The 24,663-nt window shown below is 28.8% G+C and overlaps 1 protein-coding gene across 1 annotated transcript in view; it reads right to left on the reverse strand.

The window, feature by feature from the left end:
* Positions 1-24,663, reverse strand: part of LOC107454755 (dynein cytoplasmic heavy chain beethoven) — a 102,828-nt gene that overhangs the window by 46,777 nt on the left and 31,388 nt on the right. The window contains exons 25-42 of the mRNA XM_043040557.2: positions 23,701-23,820; positions 22,571-22,839; positions 22,166-22,305; positions 21,507-21,625; positions 20,468-20,650; positions 19,217-19,440; positions 19,010-19,128; positions 17,963-18,168; positions 15,465-15,641; positions 14,132-14,219; positions 12,573-12,780; positions 12,361-12,490; positions 11,482-11,637; positions 9,508-9,606; positions 9,265-9,422; positions 6,849-7,095; positions 5,260-5,411; positions 3,347-3,491 (exon numbers count right to left, since the gene is read on the reverse strand). Coding sequence (XP_042896491.1) covers positions 3,347-3,491; positions 5,260-5,411; positions 6,849-7,095; positions 9,265-9,422; positions 9,508-9,606; positions 11,482-11,637; positions 12,361-12,490; positions 12,573-12,780; positions 14,132-14,219; positions 15,465-15,641; positions 17,963-18,168; positions 19,010-19,128; positions 19,217-19,440; positions 20,468-20,650; positions 21,507-21,625; positions 22,166-22,305; positions 22,571-22,839; positions 23,701-23,820 — 2,940 coding nt within the window. The remainder of the gene's footprint in view (positions 1-3,346; positions 3,492-5,259; positions 5,412-6,848; positions 7,096-9,264; positions 9,423-9,507; positions 9,607-11,481; positions 11,638-12,360; positions 12,491-12,572; positions 12,781-14,131; positions 14,220-15,464; positions 15,642-17,962; positions 18,169-19,009; positions 19,129-19,216; positions 19,441-20,467; positions 20,651-21,506; positions 21,626-22,165; positions 22,306-22,570; positions 22,840-23,700; positions 23,821-24,663) is intronic.

Below are 24,663 nucleotides of genomic sequence, written 5' to 3' on the forward strand. Positions count from 1 at the left end.
CAGAAATCCCCGAAGAATATCCTGGGCTGTGGGAAATTGCGAGAAAGTTTTTGATAGCGTTTCCTCGTCATATCTTGTCGAAAGAAGTTTTAGTGCCGTTACCAACCTGTTAACAAAGAAAAAAGGGGAGCAGATTGAACATCACAAAACGGGGGTATTTGAGATTACTTCTTACAAAACTGAAGCCAAATATTGATAATTTGCTGTCAATTCATCAAGTACATCCGTCTCATTAAAAGTATGACTATTTTTTATTGTTTTACATTTCAGAGTTCATTGTTGATTTTTTGTCAATTGTTGATTATTTGTAATAATAAATGTTTATAACTTTGTATAACCATAAGTATTATTTTAATAAATAGGACACAAGAAAGTGTGCTATTTTTTTCTTCTTTTTAACACCCCCAATTTAGGGGGATATTTTTTAGGAGCTTTGGGAATACAGTAGAAATGTAGCAGCAGGGGGTCTACGGAAAATAGTAAAACTTTAAAAATGGTCCAGGGGAAAAAAAGTTTGGGAACCTCTGCTTTAAAGTTACTATTTAATTAATTTAAAAAAGAAGTTATGAATAAAAACAAACGCAGCATTTTAGAGCAAATAAAATTTTTAACTGAATTTTTATAAATGAGGCTCGCTTTATTGCGTACTAGCAACACTTATTTAAATACTCAAGTAAGCAAGAATCTACGCAAAAGTTCTATTTTGATAGGAAATTTTCTAATGAAACTTAATCAATTTTAGGGAATTTTCTAAAATATACAAAAACTAGGAGAATTTTTATGAAACCAGTAGACCAGGAGAATTTTTATGAAACCAGTAGACCAGGAGAAACTGGCCAAATCCAGTAGTATACTGGAAAAAACAGTTGGGAAGCTATGCCAATAGAAGGACACCAGGTTATAATTAAGCAAAATGAGAACATTTTATTCAGTTAAAGCTACTGAATTGGCATAAAGAGTCGAATTTGTATTATGAAATAACTTTAAGATCCAACGAATTACATATAATATTTTGAAAACTACTTATTGATGCATTTGCCCTTTAATGCAAATGGCTAGAAGAATTTTTACATATTTTTTCTGCGGTGGAGGTGCTGCCACCAACAGAGCAAATTTGATAACATGCTTCTCTTCTTGCATGTATTATTAGTAGGGCACCAGGTTTCTAAAACGCTACTGATACTAAAACAGTAGGGTTGAAGCGGTTAATCACCTTATTGTTGTTGTTCACCTTATTGTTAATTGCATTTAACAATCTATCTAAATGAAAAAGCTATTTGATCATTGAGCATACGCTTCTTTATGTAATGTAAAAGTTGTTATTCTTAAGTTTTAATAAATAATCCTTTGCAATATTTATAAGAAATAATAAAAATATTAAATAATGATCAAGATCATTAAAGTTTGTATCCTTTACCACAAATCTAATAAGGTTACATAAATTTATAAAAAGATTTAACATTTTGTAAAGTTAAAAACTTCATTTTTCAATTACACTGTGATTACCAAATACAGTTATGAATTTTGGATTATGTTACTTCACAACTAACAATTTGAAACAGTTTAAGCTTTGATATTTCAATGAATACAGTAAGTAGTCAGTTTGCCAGCCAGGGGGCCATGGAGGTTTATGGCTCCTCATTTTTCAAGCCAAGTAATAATAATTCTCAAACCGACAACAATTGTCACAGATTAAAAAGCAAGAAAAATAATGCTTATTTTCTCCTTTTCTTTACTTCTATACTGTTCTCTTCAAATTTATCTTCTATTCAATTAACAATAATTATGCACTGCTATGATCAGGGCCGGATTAAGACCTCTTGAGGCCCTAAGCACTGAAAATATTTTGGTGCCCTCCCCCCTCTAACAATAAAAAATATATCTAGTACTAAATCACGTTTTAATTCAAAATATAAAATCAAATTTTTTTTGTAAAAAAAANTCATTAAGGATTTTCCTTATTAGTTATTAAACATATTTTAAAATTCAATTAATAAAAATATCTTTCTTAAATTTGCTATTTATTTTTAATTTGAAATTTTCAGTACTTTTCTTATTTCTTAATTATAATTTTTACAAATTTCGTTACAAGATGCACAAAATATAGTTTACTTGCACTAAACAAAATACAATGATTGAAAATTTGATTTTATTGCTACTTATTTCTTACATTTGCTTTCAAAATTAAATTAGTTTTAATGGGTAGTCTTCTTAAGGTATTTTTTACCGTCAACGAACATCCGGTTCACATTGAGAATTTACACATTGTGCTCAACTTTTATAACATTTGTATTTATACAAGACTCTAAGGACTAAGGAACCTATAATTCTTTCCTTATTCAAAAACTAGCTGCTTGCATTCATATTACGTAGTATATATTTTAAATCTTAAAATCTAATTTCGGTATTCGATATATATATAGATAAAAAAAATCTTAAGTGATGCGAAGTGTGTGATCATATTTTTCGCAAATATAACCTCTCCTCCACAAAGAAATTTCGAAAAATGATACTTAAACGCAACTCCTTTTTCTTAATTCAGTGAATAAAAAAAATTCGTTGACGTAAATTTTTGAAATAAATTTTTGCAACACAACCTTTACGTAATTTGAGGACTTCTTTTCCAGTTGCAATGAGAATATAATTAAAAATATAGTATAAGCAAATATTTTATGTAGTATAAACAAAAACATGCACAACATAGATTTTTTTTTCACATCAAAAATCACATTTTTTACATCATCAAACCATTGCATCAAAATTTTGAGAATAAAATTTTTTTCCATAAAAATATCAAATTGCCGGAGTATTAACTTGCTATAACTGCGAAAAATATTCTGTAAACATGAATCGTAGCAGTATGTTATGGAATCCTTGTAATGGATAAATAAATATAGCTTTTATCGCATAGAAATTCACTTCCTAATTTCATTAGAAGAACGAAAATTTTTGATACAAAACATTTTTCGTTTTTTTTTCTTTTATTATGTGAAATTTCGTACTTAGAAATGGTTGTTATCTACTCTTAAAATGGAAGCTCAAAATAATAAATTTATTATCAATGTTTCTAAAAAAAAATAAATTATGTACTGCGAACATTTAGTTAGACTTTGTGGTGCCCCCCTATCCTCTGGTGCCCTAAGCACGTGCTTAGTGTGCTTAATGGTTAATCCGGCCTTGATACATTTCTGTACTTTTATGATCCAAGTTTGAAGGCAGTTTAAAATTTATAATCATAAGTTATTTTATATTCAATGTATAAGCAATATGCAAAAATATTTTATAACAATAAAGTTTTTAATATTTTATAATATTTAAAAGTGCATTATAAATGATGTAATCATACCGCTTCCAATAGTTGAACCATAGAGCCAATGAGTTGACGAATTTTTGAAGCATTTCCCCACACAACATGATCTTTTAAGGAATCATAAATAGTAGGAGTCAAAATGTAAGAATATATACTTCGTAACTGCTCCTGAGTAGGATAACTATAAAAAAAAAGAATATATTCCCAACACCAATAAATACTAAAAAAATATACAATATATTCTTGAATGGTTTAAAAATCACAATAACATACATGCAGTTATGTAAAAGCAAATTCAATAGGTGATCATTTTTTATAATATGGGAGATAGTATACATTCAAAAATCTATACTAAAAAATAAAAAATAAAAAAATATATTTATATAAAAATATAAAAATAAATAGTTATTTGCAATTTAAGTTTCTATCCAGATACATGGGTGCTACTCTAAATAATTTTTAAAGCTAAACTTACATTTTAACCAATTAACACAGACTAACATTATTAAGCATAATTTTTCAGAAATTTATAGTGCACTTTGTATGAGACTGATTTACATATTATGTCAATAATTTGATTATTTTTTCTATAAAAAAACCCTATATTTTTCTTTATTTTACTTGTTTATTTTTTACTGCAAACTGAACAAAAATAAAAGCAAAACTCATCTATCTTTCTAAACCAATTACTGAATTACACCACTGAACTTTTTCTTGAAGCCATTCACATGTCAACTTAGTTTTTACTTCATCATCATTAATATTTTGTCCCAAAATAATCTTATATTGCCCAGCTTCTCAAAATGCTGAGGGGAAAATGCAAACTCAAGCATATTCATATTCAACAATGCAAATTTTATTTGCACAAGCAGATGGTCAGTCTATTCCATTTTTTCATTGTGATGTGACACCATTCTTCATCAATAATTATGACATTTGCAATAAATATGAAAAATAACAATGTTTTCTTAAAAAGTTAATTTTTTTTGTCAATCGTTACATTTTTTTTAAAGGGAAAAAAGGAAAATTTAAATTTTTTCTGAAAACTTAATTTACAAAACAAATTAGACATAAATATTAATTGTAGGATGGAATTCAGTCCACTAATCTTTTCTCTTGACTGATTCCAGTCATTGGGATAGAAGGGTGGCACCTAGGCAGACAGAACTTTCATTGAAATTAATTATTTTTTAAGCACTAAGTTTTTTATTTTATATTAATGACAAGTATGAAATTGCAATATATAAATAAATTAAAAAATTTAAGCAAATTATCACCAAAAAAAATAGTTTTAAGAATACACAGGAAACAATTTAAAAAACTATTTGTCAGTGATAAATTTATCAAGCAACAAAATATTTTGCTTGAAAGCTGATTCATGGGACATTTTACCCCATGAATCAATGCAATGAAATTGAAATAATTTTTTCAAATCACAATAATAAGATCTAGAAAAAAAAGAAAGAAATGTTTTATTGACTTTGATTGTTTAAAATTTTGAAATTGAGTATTACTCAATAATATTAGCTAGTTGCTTGATGTACTTTTAAATAATGAGAAAAAAAGACCTTGAATGTTTTTAGAAACACTATATCACAATTTAAAACTATATATTATTAATTAAAACAAGTTTTTTTTAAGTTTTTACAAGAATATGTCAATAATAATTGTACAGGATGTCAATAGAATAATAGTTTTAAACATAAAACTTAAAATGATAAACTGGTTAGATAAAAATAAAAATCTTTGGATATTGGTGAGTTTTTATTACATATAAAATCCTCTAAATCTGATTTTTAAAATCAATAGCATAATATAGAATAAAGAAAGCAATAAGATACAAAATAAAAAGTTTGTGTGTTAGTTGCTAAGCAGTAATGATAAAGAATTTGAACTGATAATTTTTTTTTTGAAGTACAGAATATTTTATGGAAAAGAAAGATACTTACTCTACTGCACATATGCGCATAATGCTTGTAAATCTAGGAGTGAGCGAATGACGACCCGATAATGACACACTGCTTACTGAGCCTGCAATTTGTATGCCTTCAATACTTATAAACTCTGCAGTTTCATCATAATATCCATGATAGGTCAGAACCTTTAGAATATTAGAATTTCAGTCGACAAAAAATTTTAAAGTACTACAATAGGCTCATTCTGCTCGAAGCTCGTATAACAAAGTAAAATAAAATTTAAAGCAGCATTTCAGTACCTATATTCTACTCAACAAAAGTTGAAAAATGTTAATCTCACCCGATTATATACCTGAAGTATATTTTTTATGACTTTTATGAAAACTGCCAAGCAATTGAAAGGATTTCTAAAGAGTAATTTCAACATTGAATATTGTAAAGTTGCAATAATAAATGATTATGTGCAGTTTTGAACTAGTTTTTATCAATCACACAAAAAATTATTTCCATAAGTAATTTTTTTATGTATTTTAATTTTAAATAAAAATAATTTAACTAACATAACTTAATTCACAATATTGAAAAAGCACATAAGACCCATGAAAAATAAATTAAAATGAAGCACTTTTGTTTGCAGGACTTAGAAACAAGAGAAAAAAATTTTTCATGCAAAACCTGAAAAATTATGATTAAGATGATAGTCGTAATAAGAATGCTTAGTTTTGTATGAGATTATAATTCATCTTCTCCTTCCCAAGAGAAAAAAGTTTTGCCACCCTTCTCTTGATATTTGAATCCAACATAAAATTTGAAATCAAATTCTCTTTCAATCTATAACTACAATGGTAGTGCATGTTTTCAAAAAATGATGAAATATGTAGGTCGTGATGAAGATTCAAAAACTATGGCGCAAATTTAAAAAGTACTTTTAAAATTCTGAAAAATGTTGCAGATGCTTGTTTATATTGTTCTTGGCTAACTTATGTGCATCGCAGAAAAGTTTGAAATTTTGAGAACATAGAATACCATCAGATTATGCAATAGAATACCAACAGATTAAGCAATAAAAGAACATTACTTTTATTTTATACAAAAACAAGAAGCTTTAAGTACATTGCTTGTTTTGTTTCAAAAACTCGTACTTTTGTTTTCGTTTATGACTCTTAAATATTTTTGTTTCAGACATGTATTTTGAAATACTCAGATTAATTCTATCTGAAGTAGAGTTATTCGTTTTAGCTGTGATTTTTAAAGACCAGGATTAAAACTTTCTAATAGGGTGCCATTTGTATAGATCATAGAAAGTGGATCTATAAATAAATGGATGGCAGGAGGATGGGCTCAGGACCAGGGTGCCTGGAAAAAGATATTTGAAGCCTTTTTGCAGGCACCCCTGTCCAGAGACTAAATGGAAGAGATTTAAAGCTTCTTTCCTCTTTGAATGATAGCAATTTAAAAATATGTTTGTTTTTTTAAATATAAAATTATATTTTAGTAAACAAGAAAACAAATTTGATGCACACAGAAATAAAAATGTACCTATAGACTTAAAATTGTACTTTTATAAATAAATATTCAAAAAAAATATTATCAACACTCTTAAAATAAATTGTTAATACTACCTGTTGTAACCAAGCTAGCAACTGTGAGGTTCCCCACTTATCAGGTTTAGGCAAACTCAGATCTCTGAGATACAAGACTAAATGATCATGTTCTTTTGGTCTTAAAACTTTGTTGTTCTGTGCACCAATGATTGTACAAACAGTCATTAGCTTTTGCAGAACATGGTGTGGTTTTGTTTGAGCATTGCAATGTACCATAGCAGAAGTGATAGTTGACTTTTGTTGAAGGCAGTTTCTTAGCAGAGTACTAATAAAAAACAAAGCCAATTCAGAATTAATGGAATGGATAGGAAATAGCAGAAGCTTTTAATTCATTAGTATGTGATACATTTGAATGTATTGTGATATAAAATACTGAGACTCAAGGATTCTTGAGAAGTTTGAATATTTCCCTATTTTCCATCATTCTATGTGATTTTTTAATTATTTTCTTTATTAAATATGGAATTATTATAAATATTTTATAATATTCTGAAAAATACTTTATACTTGTTTCCGAAATTTTTTCGTTACTTTAAAAAAGAACTTTTATTTACACTACTTATATTCATTGTTGAACAGCAGACCCAGTTTTTTTGGGTTTATGACTACTAATGTTCAACTCAGTAGCCTTGTAATTTTGAACCAATCCAGAAGACAAGTAAACTCCTGGATCAGAAACCCCAGAAGTATGATTTGCTATTAATTGGAACATGGAGGACTTTGTGACTGATGCACGTTAAATCTGCAATCAGTCTCCATTTACTTCACGGGGAGTCTTCGGCGAGTGGGGATTGAACCCACGACCTCTTGCACATGGACCCAGTGTCCTACCAATCAGGCTATCCCGGCCCAGAAATGAGCCATGTCATACTTACCATAGTTTGATAAATATTTTAAGGAATGCCTTACATTATTTTTTTTTATCCTACACCTAGCCCGTGCCTATCGGCCATGCACTGTCTTTGCTTCCCAATAAAAAAGTGAAAAAGAAGAGGTAGTATTCCCATTGTCAATAGCTCTCAGTTTGGTGCACACAAAGAAGTGTTGTCGATTCATGGGACTACTCCCCCTCCTCACAAAGAATATGAGGCAGAGGTTGATATGCCAATAATATTAAGAGGCTGCTGAAGGTAATCATGATCTATCAACATTCCAGAACAGGCAACACCTATCTTCCTCGGTAAAATAGGGGCAATTCTGTTTCATTACATTATTAATAACACTAGCTTTTAAATTCCTTAAAATTTTCAATTTTTGAAAAAGTAACCACTGTTAAAAATCCTACAATTGACTAGCAGAAAAAATTCTTAATATTGCCCTATATTATATAGTATAAAAAGAAGTATGAATTAAGGCATTATTACTTTACATAATGATAAAGGAATTATTATGCCTTTATGTACATTAATGCAATATTTACAAACAATCCTGACATAAGAGACAGATGTAAAGTTATTTTATCAGTGCCTTTTCAAAAAAGACCCAAAACCATTCTTAATAATCATTAATTTAGTTTTTGAATTAAGTTTTATGAGTTTATTTTCCTTAGATACTATTTAAAAATAGACTAAATGTATGTTTCGTTTAGGTATAGTCAATTAATAATGAGGCAGATAATTTCATACTGTTTATTTAATTTAACTCAAAATAATTCTTAATTTTTTTTATCTGCTATTGCAATGGTTTAGGCATTTATCTCATGTGAAACTAATTGCACAATGCCATGTTCCTAAAAAAACTTTTAGTTGTTGTTTGCATCAGCCACACGTATATTCTTTGACTTTATGGTCAATTTTAAGCCCCTATGTCAGAAGTATTTATTTTAATTTATTGAAGATGTGGCAGAGACGCAGTGACACAGATCTGAACTAGAGAGTGGATGTTTTAATCTATAGCTCACGTTCAAGAGTCAAGTAGTTGGAAAATTGTAACATGAACACACTGTGGAACTTTAATGTTTTCCTGCTTATTTTGAGAACTGTACCATGGATAAATCCTAGCATGGTAGAAATGACATCTTATGTTATGATTTCAACAAATTTTATAACATGCTGAGCTTGCTGTGTCAGTCATCACTGCCAAACATAAGACAGAGACATACAGAGCTCACGATATTGGTTGATGAATTCTATCTCACCTTACATCTTTCTCTGTCAAATAACACTCAACAATCTTTTTGGATATCATCATTACACACCATTCATAGAAATGCAATGGGTGGACTGATAGCCATTCAGTTTTTGTCTCTTGATCATTGAATGCAATTCAACTTCTGTCATTTAGAAAATTAAAAGCATGTGAACCTTTTTGGTCATACAGCAACTACATTTCAAGTCAACCTCCAAGTTTTCCAAAAGCCACAGTTTGAGTTTAATAGCCCCTGACTAGTTATTATTTGACGCAACCTAATATTAATACACTCCTGATATTTTACCTTTTTCCACATCCATCCGGTCCTACCAAGAGGAATGGTTGTAACTTGTCATCTAGTAGCCAAGGAGATAGATGATCAAATGTTCTGAGGCAATCCTCTGTTTGTATCACAGGAAGTGAGGTATTGTTTTCAAACTCAGGTGTCATATATTCATCTTCCTTAAATGGCAACCACATCATTGTTATTTTTTAACACATTAATGAACAAAGTGAAGTAACATGGATACAAGAGGCTCTGCATTACCTGCATTTGGTAAGAATCCAATCTGCCAGATGTCTCATTGTAAAAGGTGTTAGAAGGAGAATTAGGATCAGGAATAATGATGTTAGCCCACGAAAATATCTAAGAGTAATGGAAAAAATAAATATATTTAAATGACTGCCATTATATTTACAAAAAACTTTAATAAGACTCTAGAAATTATCAACAAAAAAAAATGCAAAATTCCTTTGAAATGGTTGATATCGGTGAAACTTTTTTTTAAATAAAAAAACAATGCTTGCATTTTAAGTTTAATATTGTCTGAAAAAAAAAGCATTTATATTGTGATGTAATCATTGAACAGAATTGTTACTTCACAAAAGTTGATTTATTTATTTAGAAAAGTCACTTTAAAATGACGGTCTGCTTTGTTCATCATAAACACTGATTTAACGAGAACATTAATTTAACAAAGTAAATTTTATGTATTCAGGGGTCTATCTAGGTTTTTCTGAAAGGTACCTATTTTGTGAAAATTTAGATATAATTTGTGAAAAATTAAAAATTATATTAAAAAATCAATACAAAAACATGGTAAAAATATAGATTTATCGTTTCTTAAGGTATACAAAAATAAAATTTCAAGAAAAAGTATTTTGTGAAACTACCGTTTTTCCTTAAGTTGAATTTGTGAAACTACCGTTTTACCTAAAATTGAATTTGTGAAGGTACCGCTAAACGGTAGTAAATTCGGCCTGGACAGACCCCTGGTATTGGTTGGTCTTATCTGTTATTTTGAGCATAACTACTCAAGAATTATTTTAATGAAGCTGTCAGTAAAAACCTTTGACTTTTCACAGAAATTTAATTTTCTTCTAAAGTGCATGAAAACATCCTTTTAGTTCAATTTGTCAAAAAATTGTACGTAGATAAGTAAATTAGGCAAAAATCAATGTGAGGTCCTCCTTCATAACCAGTCATGAATCACTCAACTAGCGGAAGCTACTAAGCTTAATAATAGATTGTTGATTGTATTTACAAGAGCTAAAAAATGTTGCTATTCAAGCTATTAAAAAGATTCTACACCATCTGCTGTTGTCCATGCGCCTGCACATACGCGCCAGACCAAATGTTGGCAAAATGCAGAATCAAACAATAATGGGAAAGAACAATTAAACCACCACAAATCCCCATTGAGAGATAAGATATGAAGTTTGGTGAGAAATTTTCTAAAATTAATAGATGTTGTAAAATGTATTTTGTACCATGTGTGTTGCATAATTGCCAAGAAAACACGCAAAATTCAGATAAAAAAATTAATTTCCACGTCATGTTCTTTTAGTATCACTAAAAGGTAAGTCATTTTTATACAATTTAAAAGCAATTTTTTTTTTGCAATTTAAAAGGTAAATACTTAATAATAATAAATATTCTTAAAAATAATTTTTTGTTTGGAACTTTTCGTTAATAAACAAATTTTACAATTGTATGCAAAAAATTTTTTAGTTTGTTTAAAAACTTCAAGAAATGGCAAAATTCACAAAAAGTAAAATTGACATTAAGTGGTTCAAACTTTCGACCACACACTTGAACAACTATTGAAACCATATTTCCTAAATTTGCAACTATCCGCCACATTTTGGAGTCTCAATCCATCAGGAAAAAGGTATCTTCATTCAATAAAAGTGCTTGGTTTCATAACTTAAAATATCATCTGTACTAATTAATTGTTAGGATAGATACAGTTAGGCCCTTGAACTATTAAGATAGGGTATTAGTATCTGTAAATCAGATCACTTGTTTTTTCAGGGTATGCCATTTGGGGGGGGGGCAAACTGTAAATTTTATCTTTAACAATCTCTGCATACTTGGATTAAACAAGCCCCTTACGCAACAAGCTATTTGCTTCAGCCTCTACATTTTCCTGTTAAACAAATTCAATTTGCATTGAAAATGACCATGTAAACATACCTATGAACTGTCCAAATCGAAAATATTAAAATAAAATCGGAATACCTCTCTTATCAAACCATCTTTGGAAGGTTTCCTTAGGTTACCACCAAGACCTCTACTCAAATCAACAGCAAACTGAGCCACAGATCTTGACTTTTTTACTTGAGAAAGCCCATCCATGATAGTTCCAACTATAGAAGTTTCCAATACAAAATCATTCTGAAAACAATAGCACTCAGTACGTGAACACTTTTACACTTAATAATGCTCAGTACGTGAACTAGTAAATAAAAAAAACCTTCTAAACAGTTATTTTAAATGCTTTGAAAATGACAGCTATAGCTAGGTTTGAAATGAAGAAATATCGATTTAGTTTATAGACTAAAAATTAGAGTGTTTTTTTAAGTTCTTATTCGGTTATAAACTGCTAAGTTCTATATTGATTTATAAACTGCATAAATCTCCAATTCAAAATTATTTTTACTACAAAATTACTATTTCTACGATATTTTTATTAATTTTCATTATAAGAATAAATTTAGTGGGGAAAAATATACTACTAATTGCCAGACATAAATTACAAACATTTTGAGCTTTTATTTTTTTATAGAAATACATAAATTAAATTATGAAATAATAAAATCAGAATAGATAATAATTTAAAATGATACTTTATTTAAAAAAATATGTGCCATTAACCATCTGGAAGAATCATAAATTTTGTATAATGTTTTTCTCCCCGTAAACTGTTTTTTATTTAAAAATACAGAATAATGATTTTGGCTATACAATGAATGCAGTTCAAATTAAATTTTCGATAAGTCCTATACAGTTGAAGGGTTATCATTGATCTCGTTATAAATATCATTGGTCTAAATTAAATACAAATACATATTTCATTCTTGTATCAAATTTATGTCTTGTAATTTCAAAAACACTCACTTGCTTTAAGACCCAGTCTAATGCTTTGTAAAAATAATCATCTATGTATGTTTGAAGTGTTAATCTCTCATTCTCATCTTGTTGAAGTAACCAAGCAGTTACTATGGATTTCACACTAATATCTTCATTGCTAAAAATAACATACGAATTAAAAGAAATATAAAGGACATTGAACTAATTTTTTTCCAATTGTCAAAATGAAATATTTTCACCTCAAAAATATAATGCCCATTCTTGAAATTGTTGCAGGAGAAGCACAACTAAGATCATGTGTTTCAAATAAAAAGTTGACGTTAGACCCAAACTGTATCCGTTCCCCTGATGGCATAGTCAACAATCGATTATCGTCCAGGACAGAATTGAGAGATTCAATCCATTCTGGATCAATATCCCCATCACATATAATCCATGAGAGAATATCTAAAAATATAAATAATTGTTTTAAAACAATTAAGAAAACAATTATTTCTAAATATAATTAACTGTAATGCAAAAATAAATAAATAAATAAAATATTCAGCTAAAATGCGATTTAATAAAAAACATTAAAACTGTATAGTGACCTGTAGTTATAAAATTGCATGTTTCTATTTTGTATCATTCTTTAACATGTATAATATTAGTTTATTTAATTTATATTACTCTTTTTATCTAGTGATAAGACTTCATGCTCATTGAAAATTTATATGCACCAATTATTTGGTGAAATGTATTAAACAGAACAAAATTGTATTATTTTTGTTTCAAAATATGCAAACAAAAAGAAAGTCTAATTAAAACTATACAGTAGAATATATCATGTTATTCATTATAATAGCTTCAAGAGAAGTTTTCTATGCTATTATAATACATTATTATTATAACACTTTATTATGATAACACTTTATTATGATAACTTAAATTAATATAGCAATAATAACTTAGATGCAAATATTTCATAAAGAAATTGTATTTAAAATTTCAATAACATTTCCTCAGGGTAAACTTCCAAAATATAACACTTACATTTAATGAAAATAATTTTTGATAAATGAGCATGCTAGATTTATTTCAATTTTCAACTTTTCAATGAACAAAGATCGGAAAATTCTTAAACTTCTAGTAACTGTAAACATTAAAATTTCAATCATTCAAAATTTTAACAAATGTAACTAATTTCAGTAAAACTAAAACTTAACTTTAACTAATTATGCTTTTAATAGTATACTAGAATAGTAGAAACATTTTTTATGAAAAATGTGAAAGATAAAAAGAAAATCCTAAAATAGGGATATACTTTAATATTTAAAAAAATAAAGTTGCAGTATTTATGATTTTTTTTCTATTAGTCTTCAAGCTTTAGGGGAAAAAAACAAAAACAAATTTTTAAAATCATTATTCTTTTGCTCATATTTTAAATGAATATAGTAAAAACTTACAATAACTAGATAAATATATTTTTTAAAAGGTGCACAGTATTTTTATTATTTTATTCATGAGCATTTAATATAAATTATTGTAAATAGTCAAAGTATTGTAAATATATATATATTGTAAATATATTTATATTGTAATATATATTTACATATATTGTTAATAGTATTGTAAATATATTTTTGTCTTTAAGACAAAAACTAAATGAATGAGAGCTAAAACAATTCAAAACAAGGATATTGCATTTTTAAATTAAATTTTAAAGAAGTAAGATTTGATATAAAAATAGCTACATGCTAGTAATTTGATTAAAAGGTCATAGTAAGATGACGTGACCGGTGAAAATGAAAAATTATACCATCTTGCTCCTTTATAACTTGTCGTGAACTTAAAGTTAAAACTCCATCATGCCATTCTCTTGTATCCAAATCAATGAACCCTAAAAGCTGAAAATAGGATTAAAAAAATCACAATTTATTCTCATTTATTTTTGAAATCACATTATTATTGCTAGAGATACTTTCTTATTGGATTTACTAAGCCAAAAATTAAAAATTTCTAAAATAATATTTTAAATCTGTTTTGAGATTGATTATCACGAATGGGAAGCATGAATGAGAATTTGTAGGTAAAAGTTCATATTTAAGGCATTCAATAAAATTTTGAGATTTTTAATTTTCAATTTTCTGAGACACTTCAGATGATAAACAAAAATTTTATGAGAAATCAAAACTTAACTATGTACAAAAGGAAATCAATACTACTGGTTTCGAAATAAATGAGTAAATTTCTAAATATAAAAATTTTACTTATAAAAACAATATAATTAAAGATTTAATACCCCTGAATTCTTGATATCAACTGAAAAATTTAATTTAGAATGTTACAAGAAAAAAAGAAATCTAATTTAAATTTAAAAAATCTGAATTTTATTGCAAATAAAGTCAAATACAAAACTAAATACAAATTTTTCATAAGAAACTGATTTTATCTATCAGAGTGCGTAGACAAATCTTTGAATCAAAAATAAGCACTTTTTAAAAGATTTTCAAGCACATAACAAAAGTTTTCAAGCACTCAAAAAATTCATATTGAACCAATGATATTATTGAAAAACAAAAACTTTTTATGAACAGTTTTAGCATTAAAAAAAAACTCAAAAAGTAACGGACGTAAATCAAAACAATCAGTACTTTCCCACATCACCGAGTGAATTCAACTTGACTCTGAACTCAGAAACAAAGTACCCTTACCCCCTACATCAAAAAAGTGTTAGAAGTAAAATAAAATAAACAAGAATAAAATAATAAATTAAAAAGAAAAACATTTAATAAGGATCTGACTCTATCCGAATTGGAGCACTCGGGTTTCAGTTTCGAGTGTGCGCGCATGCGCAAGTCATAACGTGGGTACGACATGAAGTCCGTGTGAATGATTACGTAGCAAACACCCCATTTTTCGTGAAATGCAGGGGATCCGCCAGATATCACTGAAGGAAAAAAAAAATTTTCGTGAAAAAAAAGCACTTTTTAAAAACGCCAGCTGAAAAAAGCACCTTTAAAAGCTTTTAAAAACGACATCTCCCAAAAAGCACCTTTAAGTACTTTTTACAAACGCTACGCACCCTGTCTATAATAACATTTTCCACCAAAGAATGGATTATTGTAAGAATGTTGTAAAAAAAGGCTTACTTGTGGCTTTGGTATAGACTTAGGGTTGACAACATAATGCTTGACTTGCTGACCAAGAAGAATCAGGGATTTCATAAGAATTTTCCATAGTGTTGATTTTCCAGATCCACTAGGTCCCACTATAACTACACCCATTCTCTGTTGCAATTGCTCATGTAGTTCCAAAACTTTCTTCACCTGAAAAAGGATGCAACTAAATCTCTAACAAAACTTTTAAAATAATACAAAAAAAACTATATAACATTTGAGAAAATTTTCATATTTGAAAATGGTTTCTAAAGTAGGAAACAAAAAGCCTGTGGTACACAAGTAACTAAAAAAAATAAAACTATTTTCAAAAAAACTCTGGGAGTTATCTATTTGTCTGGTGCTTTACCATTGTTTTGTTGACTTGTCCAGTGTAGGAGTCCTATCAAAAGCTATGCTACGGACGTCATAGCTCAGTGGATCCTCAACCCTTAGCAAGCCTACTCACCATGAGACACAAAAGCTATTGCAGATAAAGGTGTTAAAAGGTATGAGACACGAAAGCATTGTACGCACAAAAAATATTGCATTTCATTTTTTTTAAAAAAACTTATTACAATTTGGAAACTTGTTGTTCAAACATTCCTGTCATAGACATTTGTACTTTCCATAAAATACACAACTACACAATTCAGTTTACAATCAATAGGTAAAAACAGCCTACTCTATATATGTACATACAGTTAACTCCCAGTTATCCACGGGTGGTCCACCCACTTAGCAGATCATCTGCGCTTCACTTTTCTTTTTGCAATGATAAACAACATGGCATTTAGAATTGAAAATTAATAAATTCATAAAGATGGAACTATTTTAAGAGATTGGAGAACATACTACCAAACATTCATGTTTGTAGCGCAGGTGTTGACAATTAGTCAAATAATGGGTCTACATTTAAACATTGCAACTTCAAGTGCAATACCTAAGTAAAAAGGAGGATTGAAAGGTTTAAAATGGGGAGGAATTCAAAAAGAGAAAGACAACATGAGTCATGTTACAGCTGTAGAACTACCAATGCAGGATGAAGTTCAAATTTCAATGAATAAATTCTGCATCCATCAAAGCACTATCTTCTTCTGGATCCTATTGTTACTATTCAGAGCAATGATATTGATAGCAAGATGATAGCAGCATGATTTGCTTTCTTATAATGAATGGGAATAAATTATCCTCAGTAATTTATTTAGTCAACATGCAACACATTCTTGGAACTCTTATCAATTATAAAATTGATAATTAACAAATGAGTATAGGCCTCACACAACCCCTGATATACTTAATACCTCTGAAGGAAAAAGAATGAATCAGGGAATAATTTATGGACCATATTCATGACTTCAGAATTGCTGTCAGTTGTTTATTTTTAGTTTTGTTACTGATAAGAGTTTCTAAGAGTAGTTTAGGTATGGTAACTCTTTATAAGAACTAATTCATGTGTTTTGAACATTGTTTTGGGTTTTGTGCTAATCTTTTCTAAATAATGAATGAACACCTGAATTAAAAGTCTGCTTGCACATGTTTTATTTTAGCCTCCTGCCTTTCCAACATCAAGCATACAGTAATAATAAAAAAATTTAAAAGACGAAAATGTGAAGAAAACCGCTGATAATAGATAATCAAAGATATTAAAATTTATCATTTGTATTAAAATTGACGATGAGTGTCTTTTTTATGCATTTTGCAGATTATCCGTGAATTCGCTGATCCGTGCTAGGTAGACCAATCAATTCCACATATAATCGGGAGTTTACTGTATTTCAAATAAAAATAGACGATCAAAATAAAAATAAAAAGAGGTAAATATATACATTTCCTTATTTGTCTTTCTTCTACTATTTATACATTATGTTTATTAGTCTAAAATAGGTTTGTGATGTATCTGAATTATTGCTATAGCGGACTTTATTGTATTAATTAATTTATTGATTTAAACAGAAGTAAATGTTTAAAGAAAAACAATTATTTCGAATAACATAAATCATACTATTCATCAAACCATTACTAATAAAAATATCATTTGAGAAATTAAATTTACAGAAATTAAATTACCAGTATTATTGTAAATTTTCAGTAGAGGAACATTAAAAATTCAAACGTTTTGCAAAAAGAACTTACATAAGTGTATAGAAGCTTTTGTTTTTATTTGAATTTGGCTTAAAATTCTCAAAATTACAACTACTTTAAAGTAAGATTTTGCCCATTTAGATAAAATTCAAAAATTTTAATTTAAAAAAAACAGTTGTCATAAAATACAAACACCACACAAAAATATTCATTTTTATTCCACTTATAACATAAACCTATATGTACTAAATAAAAATAAATTTTAAAATTAGTTTTTAAACTAAGTTGGGATATTAACAATTAAAACAGAATTTTATTGAAGAATCATTGAGGGTACTCCCACGTACAGGCTTCACAATGCCTTTGCATAAAACTATAAATAATTTATAAACAAAACGTTCACTTACTTGAATTTCAGAATACACTAGTTTCATTTGTTCCATAGAAGTTTTAATAGCTTCTGAAAGCTGTTCATATTGAATATTCTTGAATTGAACACCAGGAAATAAATCACAAATTAAGGCATCAAAACGACAACAATCAGTATAAGTAAGTTTTGATAGTGTGTTTGTACGAAGGGCTTGTACTACAAGGTCGCTTTCAAACTTTTTATCTGGAAAAAAATATACTAATGAATTTTATACTGGCAAAGAACAATTAAGGTAAACAAAATATTTAAATAAAAATATAGCATATTTAGATAGTTTTTATTCCCCAGTGGACTGTTCGAAAGACACTGTTCCCAGCAGAAAACCAAAGTCGAGCATCACTGACGGTTGTGGTCAATAAGTGGGTGGGGGACCACTTTGATGAGTCTGCATAGGGACCAAGGGTGCGCTGTATAGACCCTCGTTAAACTGTTCCATCGTAAAATTTTCGACTTCATGCGCAGGTCGTCGGACTACCGAAGGCAGGGGAGCCACCCCCTTTGTAGAGGATCAGCATTGCGATGACGTGTCTTCGATCATCCTCAGGGATGCTTCCTAGACTGTCTTCAACACCCCATTTTGTGCAGTTCTAGTGCAATGTAAATAAAGTACCTAAATAATTTTTAAGTTAATAAAAAAAAATTTAACCATTTTCTTGTAAAGTGTTGTGAGGAAAACGTTGATATAAAACCATGTTATAAAGTTGTTCCTATCTATAGTAAAAGAATTAAGTCACTATAGGGCTGGTTAGTGAAAAAAATTAAGAAGAAATAGTCAAGATCATATTAATAAAACTCCAAATAAAAATATTTTTATACACAGGATGCCACTAAAGCCTCTTAACTTTCAAATAGCTGCAGTTGTAATGGTAGCTATGTTATACCTAAAAATGGTGTCTAGATATAGGAAAATTACCAGATGAGGCCACTTAGGTGTCTGGTGTCTTTAATTCATCCTATATCGCACATTAGTTCACATAATATCAAAATTTACTTTTCACAAAGTGACAAACAAGGTACTGAATACCTAATTCTTTGCCAGAAGATGAATGCTTAGCTGATTGAAGCTGTTCTCCACAACTTTTAAGAACTGTTTTTAATGCACGTAATCCCCAGTCATAATGCTGCTGTTGAGATAAAAGCTCTCTGCAAATAAAAATTATAAACTGTCTTTAATTGAATAAAATAAAACAGCAAAACTTATAGAAAGGATGATCCGTCCCATTTTTCATACTTAGCGAGTGAAAACACAGCAACAACTTTCCGTCCTAATTCTTTAGAATTTTTGTAGCCTTCAGAGAAGAGGAGAACTTCAGCGATGAGATCATTATCAGGTGAAGTCATAGCAACAGGACGAAAGAGCTGTTTTAAATTGTCTGGCAATTTTTGGCGTCCACCATATTTTTTTCCAGCTGGATTCATAGTAATAAATATGCCAGCATTAAAATCAATGCTCACCTGAAAAAAAAACAGGTTCAAAGGATTTAAAGTATTAATGATTCAAGCTATTATGAGTCAAGTAACAGCTTGATTTTCAAAAAAATAGTAACGAATGTATATATTAATACGTACATTAAAATATATTATATGTATTAAAACGTATTATATGTGTATTAAAATGTATATATTAATGTCATATATTAAATTTAATAAGCTAAAGTTCATTAAATTTAAGATTTGTAAGAATTAAACTTAAGAAAGATATCAAAAATTCTGATCTGCATAGATTGTGACAAGCTGATTATTTTATGGCAATATACAGTAAATTCTCTTAAAAGACATAAAACAATTTTTTTTTATTGAAAATACATGTCACTGTAGTTAGAACAAACTAGTAAAGGACTTAATATGTATAAATCGAACAATAGAAAAGGCAACTCTTTTAATAAATAATTAAGTAGCCTTATTAATTTAAAATGGTTTTCCGTTTAATAGGAAATACTCAAAGTTGAAATTATGTATATAAATAGTCAAAATGAAACAGTTTTTAAAACATGGAATTGTTCAATAGGTACTTATTTACAGTTTTTACTCAAAATTGAAATCATTAGTAAATAAATAGCTCGAATGAAATAGTCCTTAATAAATAAATATGTTCAAAGTAGCCATTCACATTTATCAATTAAAATAAAAATAATTTTTACATAAACAGTTCAGAGGCGACAGTTCTAAACAATGAGATTATTCTAAAAAGGAACAAAATAATTTCAGAAAAAAAAACTTCTTATCCTGATTCCTACATATATTTTATTGTTTTTAAAATGTGTTTTATTTACAATTATAAATTAATAAAATCAAATAGTAACTAAAAATACATAGCATGTTAACAGAACAAATTCAAGGGTGAAATTATAAAGAATGATCATCAAGACAGTAATGATCATAGATACTAATGACTATTACTTTATTTTGAATGAAACCACAGTACATGCAAATGTATTCAATAGTTACAATATAGTATTTAACAGGATAAGCATTTGTTTACTTTTTTAGAATCCAATTCAATTTCTCTTGTGTTTGCTTTCAGAGCTGTTTGAATTATTTGTATTGATACAGATAATGCTGATAGGACTGATTCTTCGAGTCGGTTAAACTCATCGAAGCAGCCCCAGGCTCCACATTTTGCTAAACCAACAAAAATACGACTCATTGACTTTACATCAATACCCTGAAATAAACAAAAAAAAATTTCAGGAAATATATATTAAAATTAAATGGTGCTCAATACTAAAATGACAAAATTTAATCTCAAAAGCTAAGAACAGTTGACTCTTAGTTATCTAACAAGTATAGCACAGAAGGATTTTACATTGTTGAAATATGAACATGTTAAACATACTGAAAAACAGTTTAACCAGTATGTTTCATCGGTTAAAAGTTTAAGAACATACAGAAACGGGTTACTATGCATTCTGAAAAAATTGAAGCAATTCAAGAAGAATAATGGTGTACTGAAAATTGCTCAAAGCTTCACCTGTGCTCTATTTATTTATTTATTTACTTTTTTAATGGTAGACACCGAATTTATCCTTCTTCGCCATGGAAGATGCCGAAGGTGTTGTTCATTTTGCGTTGCCTGGTGAGCACCTTGTGACCCAAAGTTACAGAGGCACGCAACATCACACATGAACACACTGCCACAGTACCCTTTTGGACCCGCGTGGGCCACATTCATACTACAGAGGATAGCACTGAGAGAAACATCCTTACCCTGAGAGGGTTCAAACCCGCAACCATTGGCTTCACAGTCAGTTCTAACCGTTCGACCAGCTGGTCGGCTGAATTCATTTTACTCTGTTTTCAACAAATATCAATTCAAAATTTTGATTTGTGAGAGTAAAATTCAGTTTCATTACAATTTCTGAGATACATCTGCTACAATGGAAGAGGAGCTCATAAAATAACGAAACATTGTTTTTATTTACTATTACAAAGCTTTAAGCGTTTACATCCAGTTTAAATTAATTCATGCACTAGAGTAAATCGAATAAGTTGATGAATTTAATTATGCATTCCAAGATTACCTCATCACAGTTAAACACCAAGACTTGGCGACCAAATAAAGAGCCCAACGCTTTGACAGATTCTGTTTTGCCAGTACCAGCAGGTCCATAAGGATTTCCACCCATGCCCATATGCATGCCTGAGAAAAATTAAATAATCTATTTTAGAATTTAAATTAAAATAAATTGCAAATATTAAAACAAATGAAGATATTGAAGCAATAAACAATGCAAATGCAGCACAAAAAAGTACAGAAATAGATATACTTTAGTTTCGGTTCTCTAAAGAAGAACCTTCTAAAGAAGAAACATCAAACATTTGATATTTAGATGCAGAGGAACGTTCTCGTTAGGGGAACCTGTACTTTATTTTTGATTTAGTCACATTGTTTTGTGCTTCGATCTATGTAGAACAAATTATACCCAATCCTCCTTTTAAATAGTTCTACATAATAATATACAATAAAAATTCCAATCTTTTAAAATTTCAAAATAATAACACTAAAAATTTCAACCTTTTGTACTCACTGTTAGTAATTAACAGAAATAATATCAAACAAGTAAAATAAACAAATATAAACAACAAAATAAAATAAATTTAATACAATTTAGAAAAAAAACAATAAAAGATCAAATACAAGGAAAAAAAAAACATTTATTGTCCAGAAAACGATAAATACCTTGAGTCAAAGTAAGATAGCATTTATCAGTCAAAGGAGTATGAACCAGTTTTGCAGCAATACCTTGATACTCATAACTATACTCAAATTCCGCATCAACCATTCTTCCATACACTGTACCATTAGAAATCATGTAAAATCTGGAAATAAATATATTTTAAAATAAGACACACTACAAAAAAAGTAATAAGAGTTAATTCCTAATTCTTCATGCAAATTAAATTTTTAAAATAAAATTTATTTTTAAACAAACAAAAATATTGATTTTTATTGAGTCATTATGTTCGGTCCTTTAGTTTCCTTATAACATCTTTTACATAAAAAAAATGGTGACGAGATTCACAGAAAATGCAAAACTTATAAAAGTCTCAATTTTTTGCTCCATACTGCAAACCCAATACACACCTGAGTCTCCTAAGCCATGACCAATCACTTTTAGCCCTCACCTTGTCCCTCAAGAGCTCTTCTACAACACTTATATCATAGATAGTGTCAAGAATGAGGGCTTTCAGTTTTAAGTGTACAATGGGCACCTCTCTTGAAGAAGTCATATTGGCTGAAGTGTATGAATCCAACTGAGACTGCAGTTCCTTGAGGTAACTTGAGAGCGAACCTCTGGAGATGGCCTCTTCACATCGCTCAGAGAACAAGATCTGCTCACTCAGGCACAACACCTAAATAAGAATAGTAACAGAGAGTAAATACTATAGAAATGACTATGTTTAAATAAGAGGAACATCATTAGGCGATAAAGAAGGCAAGAAAACAGTTGAAATTAAAAATACAGATAAGAATTGCCTTGATTTTCTTAATGTACATTAAGGAATTTTCATTTAACAGCTTTTTAATATGGTATTAGATAAGTAAGTACAGTATTAGGTAAAAAAGAAACAATTCTTGTTTATTAACTATGGCAGAAAAGTATTCATACAGATGAAAATGGATTTGCATGATGGAACTTAGTACTAGTCTTAATTTATCAAAGTTTCATTTTTTTATATATTACAGATTCAGTTTCTGAAAAAACTTATGATGTTTAGACAGGTTATAGCAATGCAAAAGCCTAGCTATAAATCTTTCTACTGCATAAACTATATATCTTTAAAAATGCAACAAAAATATGCTACACATAAATAGCTTTTAAATATTAATTTAAAGATAAATGATTTTTCCAGAAATAAAATACATCAGTCATACATTTTAAGAAAATTACATTTAAATAATGAATTATTGTATTTTTTTTCAGATTGCATGATGAGATTTAATAAAATATTTTGTAAGAGGCTTGCACACATAAAAATTGTTAAAAGATTTATTTTGTTAATATGAATCCTTTGAAAGTTCTTAATGATATATAAGAGTTTTGTTAACATATCATTTTGATATAATATGTAAAATTTAGAATTGGTACATGTAAAATTTAAAATTGGTACATGTAAAATTTAAAACTGGTAATCTGGAAAGACTGGTAAAAAAAAAGATCTTTTGTGGTATCAACGTTTTTAAACAAATAATAAAAGAGAGGACAACCTTACCTGAGTAGGGTATTGAAGAGGATTAATATTCTGATCTCCTTGCCTGCTTTTCTCAGTACATTCTACTAAAAGAGATCTCAAAGTATTTTGCATTTCCTTGGCCAATTGATGTAACCATACCTGAAACAAGAAATTCACTGTACGTTATAATTACAATATATGTTTTACAATATTGAATCTTAATTATATTGTATGGCAAATATAAGTGCAGACAATATTTAATAGAAGAGTCATAATACTCATCCATGAAGTTGCAATATTTCAAGATTTACATCTGATTTTTATTTACTATAATTGTATTAGTTGAGATTTAAATTACATCATTACTACATAAGTAAAATTTACTAAGAATGAATACACTTTGCAATTTTACTATAATAAATTATACGTGATATTCTTGATAATGTGATTTATTAAACTTTTTCTTACACATTAAAGATACTGACATAAGTATTAATTCTAGTAAAATAAGTTAAAATTTTTTATTTCCAATGGCAAGTTACAAGACACCTGAAATCACAATAACACAAAAACATAACAAGAATAAACGTGACATCAGTAAATCTATAAACTTAGGGCGGCTTTTGCCACCCAATAACACTTCCAAATTGAAATATGGGGAAGAGCAGGGCAGATGCGAAGATGACAATAGTCCACCTCCTCTTTAAGACCACAAAGAGTACATAGAGAGTCCGATGTGACATTAATGGAATGAAGATGTTTAAGTAGGCAATCATGCCCAGAAACAAGATGAAAAATTGCAACAGATTTCTTTCTGGACCAATCGGGAATTTCACAAATCTGTTCTATCCGTGGTTTACCACTATTTTTATAAGTAAGATCCTGGAAAAAGGAGGTCCTGAAAACGCTTCTAACAATAGCCTTAATGAAGTGATAATGGAGACCAGAAATTGTTTGCTGGATTGAAGCTCCCTTCTTAGCCAGGAAATCGCAAAACAAAAA

The sequence above is a fragment of the Parasteatoda tepidariorum genome, chromosome 3 (assembly GCF_043381705.1).
Source record: "Parasteatoda tepidariorum isolate YZ-2023 chromosome 3, CAS_Ptep_4.0, whole genome shotgun sequence".
Classification (NCBI taxonomy): Eukaryota; Metazoa; Arthropoda; class Arachnida; order Araneae; family Theridiidae; genus Parasteatoda; species Parasteatoda tepidariorum.